Source organism: Triticum urartu, chromosome 2 (genome assembly GCF_003073215.2).
Source record: "Triticum urartu cultivar G1812 chromosome 2, Tu2.1, whole genome shotgun sequence".
Lineage (NCBI taxonomy): Eukaryota > Viridiplantae > Streptophyta > Magnoliopsida > Poales > Poaceae > Triticum > Triticum urartu.
This window is the reverse complement of record NC_053023.1, coordinates 16,372,140-16,378,856: the sequence shown is the minus strand read 5'-3', so window position 1 is coordinate 16,378,856 and position 6,717 is coordinate 16,372,140. Positions and strand designations below refer to the sequence as shown.

Below are 6,717 nucleotides of genomic sequence, written 5' to 3'. Positions count from 1 at the left end.
TACCTCAGGTGTGCAGTACATGCTTGCCCCAAGAATTGGTTTAAATGGCTCTTCCTTGCTGAGTACTGGTATAATACATGCTTTCACTCGGCGCTTGGGCGTACACCATTCGAAGTCATCTATGGGCACTTGCCAAGAGAGTTTGGGGTGATTCAAGTGGAGGAATGCACTGTACCTGACTTGGCAGCTTGGCTGAAGGAAAGAGAGGTGATGCATGAACTGCTCCAACAACATTTGAAACAAGCGCAGGACAGAATGAAGAGGCAAGCGGACAAACACCGAACAGACAAGCAGTTTGAGGTTGGGGATTCAGTCTTTCTTCGCCTACAACCTTACGTCCAGACGTCCCTGGCGCAGCGACCATACCAGAAGCTGGCCTTCCGATACTACGGGCCATACAAAATCATTGGTCGCATCGGTGCAGTGGCGTACAAGCTTCAACTACCAGCGGGCAGCAAAATACACAACGTGGTGCACGTGTCTCAGCTGAAGCAGGCAGTGGGCGTGGACGTCCCCATTGCAGGTTTGATTCCACCTGATAACGCAACTTTGCAGGCTCTGCAGGTTCCCTGCCGCATCCTTGACGACCGGTACGCAGGCGTGCAGCACACTACCAAGCATGTGCAGGTGCTGTGGAGCGGCCTACCACCATCCCTAGCGACGTGGGAAGACCCTGGTGAGCTCCGTCATCGATTTCCGGCGACACCGGCTTGGGGACAAGCCGGCACTCAAGAAGGGGAGAATGTAACGATGAGGCCAACTGCCACAGCTAGCATGAAGGACCGAGCGACGGGACCTGCAGGCAGCGACCTCAAGGACCAAGGACAGGCTGGAGCTGACCAAGTCAAGGATGACTTGGGCGAGGAGTAGACGAGTGGGTTGGTGTGGGTATTTAGGCCAGGACCCGGCCAGTTGTAAGGCATGTTGGATGACTAACTGAATCGCATCCGGAGAGAAGCTGTTCTTCCTCCCGGCCTCCTATCCCCTTTCTCCCCTGCTACCAACTCCCTTTCCCTCCTTTCCCCTACTCCAAGTTGAGAAATAGATCGGACTCGTTACACTTCCATCTGATTCGGATTCCACCATTCCTTCTCACCACACAATCTTTCCTAGCATGTTTCTTGCTCAAACATTGATGGGCTGACACAAAGCAAAACGCGCTGACGCGGCGGCATGATTGGCAGGCAGGAGATTCGCCCGGACCAGCCCAGCCCGTAGAGAAACTCAGAGCCGTCTTGCTTGCCTTCGGCCAATGGCTCGATGAAGAAACTTCAGTCCGAGGAATCACCTGCAGGGATCGCTTCCAACTCGAATCCGGCCACTACAAGAGAGAGCAGCCCTCGGTACCAAGAGGCGACGCTCTCCGTCTTGATCATCATGGCCGTGCTCGAGACGCGGGAGAGCCACATGATGTTGGAATAAGCCACGGCGTGTGTGGTCGGGCTCGTCGGGCATGACGGATGCACGCGGGACGGGCGGGACGCACTGGTGTCGTCGGGCTCGTCGGGTATGTCGGTGACGCGCGGGACGTGCGGGACGTGCGGGACGCAGCAATGTGGCGTGTGTGTAATGTGTCTACTAATAACGTGTAGGTCTAAGTGCACGAGTTCGTACTTGTGCCAGTTTGAGTTAGTCTGCGGTTTGTTAGTGCATGCAGCAGGGGCCGTTGGAGGCAGCCGCGTCGTGCGTAAAGGAGTGCATCGTCCGCGCGGCTGGAACGTACGGATCAAGCTGCATGTGTAGATGCATATGGAGTTTGTTATGTACGTGCGCGTATCGGCCGGAAGAGTTGCCTGGGTGCTGCGTCGCTGTATGGCTACAAAAGGCCTTGTAATCGTTGATGTAACCTTAGCCAGCAGAAGAAAAGGGGCGTTTGAGCGCCGGGGCGTTGGTCGCCAGAAAAAAGTAATGCGTCTACCTTCAGTCTAGCGTAAGAGAGAGCGGCAACAACACATGAGACTCCACGCGGCTCGAGGGGAAGCAACCGTGTGCCCACCCATCCTCTGCGTGCTGCCGGACATGCTTCTTTCAGCTCAGATTCTACTCTTCATTTTCACCAAATATTGCAAACAGATCACCAAACCACGACAAATCACCTGCAAATCAACAAAGCAAAAGCTTCGGTACATAAGGTGGAAAATCTTTAGTGTGACGACACAGCATCTATTTAAGCAAAACAACATACACAAGTGTCTTTTGTAGCCCCCCTGAAGTAGTTAGAGACTAGGGGCCTTCTAAATTCTACAACCTCTGTTTCTAAATGTAAGACATTTTGGCAGTTCAAAATGAACTGCAAAAACATCTTGCATTTAGAAACAGAGGGTGCCTAATATTAGTAGCCCCCTTGACCTAATCGGTCATGCTCAAAACTCCATAGTTAACTTTAGTAAAACAACTACTCCCAACATACATCCCCAACCAACATCTCTTTAATCTGATGCTTAACTAACCCCCAGCGTTTCTTAAAAAAGCAACAGAAAAATCATCCAGCCCCGGTGTTGAACTGGTTTTCAAACTCCTTATAACATGTCAATCTCATCTAATGAACGAGATTGGAGCAGTAAATCCAAAATAATTAAATAGGTGATCCCCATTAATCTATTTCTCACAGCACGCAAACATGCATGTGAAAAAGATTTTCCATTCTTCTACGCTACTTGTGTCCAATAAATATTTTACAAAACTATACAATAAGCAAATACAATAAATCATTTGTATGTTCAGTTTTGATACTGATATTATTAAGCCAAATACTCATGTTTGATACAACCAAACCTCATTGAAACATATTGCAACCAGTACCCGCATCAATGTGCGGGTTATCAGCCAGTTATTATCAATGTGAGACACAATTGGCAGCCAGGTTCCTCTTTTTCCTTAATTAAGCACTCATTTCTTGTGGTCTCTTCACCTTCCGTGCAACAATGAAAGAGTTGAACACCTCATCGCCTGCAGGGTGATGCACGGCCAGCACTTGGAACCCACCACGCCCGATATCGTCCAGCTCCACTACAGGATACAGGAACGCTCGCGCCCCGTGGGCGCTTCGCGCGACGAGCACCGCCCCATCTGCCATGTGCTTCCCCAAGTGCGCGATGGTGTTGGCCTTCTCCTCGGACGTCATTCCCACGAGCGCCGCCAGGAAGACCACATCGTACACGCCGAGCTCAGCCGTGAGGTCCGCGACTTCGGCTGTGTGGAACGCCATGCGTGCACGCACGCCCTCGTCCGCCGCGCCGACCAGCTTCGTTGCCCGGCCGTTGGCCACGCTGCACCGGTCGTAGTTGTCGAACCTGGTGTCCGGCAGGTGGTACGTCGCGAGGAAGAGCGAGCTGAACGGCAGCGGTCCCGATCCGATGAACGCCACGCGGGCCGGGGCCGCCACGTGACCGGCCAGAAGGTCGTGCTCGAGCTTGCTCAGGTTGATGTAGTTGTCGAAGTAAGGGAAGCGGCCGAGGTGATCGAGCGGGTTGTCCAAGGCGGTGAGCATGTCGGAGTAGTGCGCCTCGAGCAGCCCCTCGGCGGTCGAGCAGAGGCGGATGAGGTCCTGCCGCATCTCCTGCGCCTCCGGGCCGAGCTTGGTCACGTCCACCGGGCTAGACGGGACGCACGCCGCGACCAGCTCGGTGAAGAGCGCGTCGACTTGAGGGGACGGGCTTAGCGACGGGAGCTTGGAGATGGCGGCGTGGAGACCGGTGATCTTCTCGACCAGAGCAGTCACCTCGCTGTTTTCGGCCTCCATGTCACTTGATTGACAAGCAGGTATGGGTGATGTTGCAGTGCTGTTCTACAAAAAAAAGAGTAGACTGTAGTGCTATGATGGAACTGATGGAATTGCAATTGATTGAGCAGTTTGATGAGCTCTGGAGAGTGAGGGGTGGTATGTAGCATGGAAATCGTATGCGTGGCGCGCTTCATGCTTGCACAGACGTGACGGCCTGTTTCGTGCCTCTAAATCTAATTCCCGACATGAGTCATTGCATCTTGCTGACCAGCTCATGATTTGGTAGCTAACTTGACAATATACTAAATTCGGAATGAGGGGATAGGTGGATAAATTTAGTCCCTGGCATGTGCCTACGGGCCAACCTCTGTAGAATAGTCACTATAGGATCTGAAGAAAAATGGCAGAATAGAGTTGTTCTTTACTAAATAAATTAGGATCTTTCTCTACCAAATTAGAGTGCACAGTCATTTTTCTATTGATGTTCCCAGAAATTCAGTTCACCAGGGAACACCTTACTACCTTAGGTTGAATGTGATTTTCTTTTGTCTAAACCAGTAGGTCTAAGCTTAGCCTCTATGTGAATCTCAATATAGAGACAGTGGACGGTGGGAAACCGACTGAACTGGCGATGCGGGACTGAAAAAAGTTTCAGTGGCACTGACCTTGTCCGTAGCAGCCGGCCGGCCGGCGTCTGCTCCCGCTCCACCGCGAGCCCCCTTCAGCCTCTCTCGGCCGCACGAGTCTCTCTCCGGCGTGGGGGGGAAGGACGGCGACGTTCCCGGGCCCCCGAAGCGGAGGAGGGCACCGGCTGCGTCGGGGCCGGCCGGTGCGGCGGGATGACGCTGCCGCCTGCAGCGGGGAAGCGAAGCAAGGAGGACGGTGCGGGGAGGCGTCCGGAGCTCCCTCGCGCTGCAGGTGGTGGCCGGAGTTCAGATCGGGAGGGCTTCTTTGGCTGGAGACCGGAGAGAGGAATGGGGGAGACGAGAAACCGAGCTTGACGAAAGCCGCATCGTGTATGTTTTTTCTTTTGATTGAGGGAATATTATCATTCCAGGAGTTGGGCTGGATTGTTCTAGAAAGGAGTTGGGCTGGATGGGCTAGGCTATGGTTTGCCACAGCCACCGCAGCAGCCGGCATAATTTTGCCAATATGCATGCTATGGGTCTGTGTAAGTTGCATAGAGAGGTTCCATCAAAGACTGCACTTTCTTTATAAAAGGATGTTAAGGCCCTGTTTGATTCAGTTTTTATCGACGGATTCCGCTGCCGCGTAGCAGAATCTGAATCAAAGGGTGGATCCAGCAGAATCCGATTCCAGAAATCCGGTGCCAAAATATGAACCAAAAGCAAAAGCAGTCCAGGACGTGCTTTCCAAAATCTGATTCCGCTGCGGGCCAAAATCTGAAAAAGCTGTATCAGCTGGTTTGTCAAATGACCTACATCTTTTTCACATCAGATTTTCCACAGCTGTTTTTTCACATCAGATTTTTCACAGCTGCTTTTAGAAATCCACAGCCGAACCAAACAGGGCCTAAATCTCCCGGCCTCTACATCAATCGATGCATACAACCATCTTTATTAATTATTCAATAAATGTCTAACAAGAACATACATCAAGCCATCCGAAGCAACCACTCACACCTACAAACTCGATAAATGCGGAGTGCTCTCACTCCCCATATCTAAAACCGGCGGCGGCGGCGATCCATTCACATAACGTATCGGAACCCAGCCGGTGCAGCAGACCTAAAGCGTACATCCCATGCACACGTTTTAGAAGTCGCCATCATCATCGGATCGCTGACCCATCTTCATGAGAGAGATCCGCATCATCCTTGCCAGTCCGACCATCTGTTGACGCCACCACCGACGTCCAACAACACCACCGGCCTGCGCTCGTCCATACAGACGCGAAGACTTTTGAAGATTTGTCATGCGTAGTACCTGTTGGGGAGCGCAGTAATTTCAAAAAAAATCTACGCACACGCAAGATCTATCTAGGTGATGCATAGCAACGAGAGAGGAAGAGTGTTGTCCACGTACCCTCGTAGACCGTAAGCGGAAGCGTTATGACAACGCGGTTGATGTAGTCTACGTATTCACGATCCGACCGGTCCTAGCACCCAAGGTACGACACCTCCGTGATCTGCACACGTTCATCTCGGTGACGTCTCGCGAACTCTAGATCCAGCTGACTGTCGAGGAAGAGTTTCGTCGGCACGACGGCGTGATGACAGTGATGATGAAGCTACCGACGCAGGGCTTCGCCTAAGCACTGCAACGATATAACCGAGGTGAAAATCTGTGGAGGGGGCACCGCACACGGCTAAACAATCAACTTGTGTGTCTATGGGGTGCCCCCCTCCCCCGTATATAAAGGAATGGAGGGGGGAAGGGCCGGCCCCTCTATGGTGCGCCCAAGGGGAGTCCTACTCCTACCGGGAGTAGGATTCCCCCCCCCCCCTCTCCTCCCTAGTTGGATTAGGAGAGGAAGGAAGGGAGAGAGAGGGAAGGAAAGGGGGCTGGCTAGGGCTGCAAACGAGTCGAGCTCGAGCGAGTTAGAGTTGGCTCAGCTCAACTCATATGAAAATTCGAGCGAGCTCAAACTAAACGAAGCTCATGATCGAGTTGTAGAACATGACTCGTGTTAACGATCTCGAGTCGATCTCGAGCTAGTTTCCAGCTAAATGAGATGGTAAAAATTATAAATCTATGGATGAACAACGAAAAAACTAAGGTGAATATGTTGGGAACCTTTGCTAATAATATAGGATATTTAACACATAGTCGACCACGTGCAATAATTAGGCCTAAATCTTCTCTGCACTTAATTAAGTTTTCATATTTTTTGTAAATAAAATGGAGAAAAATTATGGACAACATATATGGTAATAAATTATCTTATTTCCATTTAATACATGACATGATCATTTAACATAATGATATTCTGTTGAGCTATCAAGCTAAAATCGAGCGAGCCAACATTGACTC

General features: G+C 51.3%; 1 protein-coding gene across 2 annotated transcripts; it reads right to left on the bottom strand.

Annotated features, from left to right (window-relative positions):
- Positions 1–2,699: 2,699 nt before the first annotated feature.
- On the bottom strand, positions 2,700–4,770 carry LOC125535178 (nicotianamine synthase-like 5 protein). Of its 2 annotated transcripts, none has more exons than XM_048698222.1 (2): positions 4,390–4,770; positions 2,700–3,787 (listed from the first exon to the last, which is right to left on the bottom strand). In XM_048698222.1, the coding sequence occupies exon 2, from the start codon at positions 3,740–3,742 to the stop codon at positions 2,882–2,884; it is 861 nt and encodes a 286-aa protein (XP_048554179.1). In that variant the 5' UTR covers positions 3,743–3,787; positions 4,390–4,770; the 3' UTR covers positions 2,700–2,881. The 2 variants fall into 2 exon arrangements, with proteins under 2 accessions (XP_048554179.1, XP_048554180.1); XM_048698223.1 differs by having other exon boundaries at positions 2,700–3,782.
- Positions 4,771–6,717: the final 1,947 nt, after the last annotated feature.

Coding starts and splice junctions, on each gene's coding strand:
- LOC125535178 (XM_048698222.1), bottom strand. CDS start 3,742: ATGGAGGCCGAAAACAGCGAGGTGACTGCTCTGGTCGAGAAGATCACC.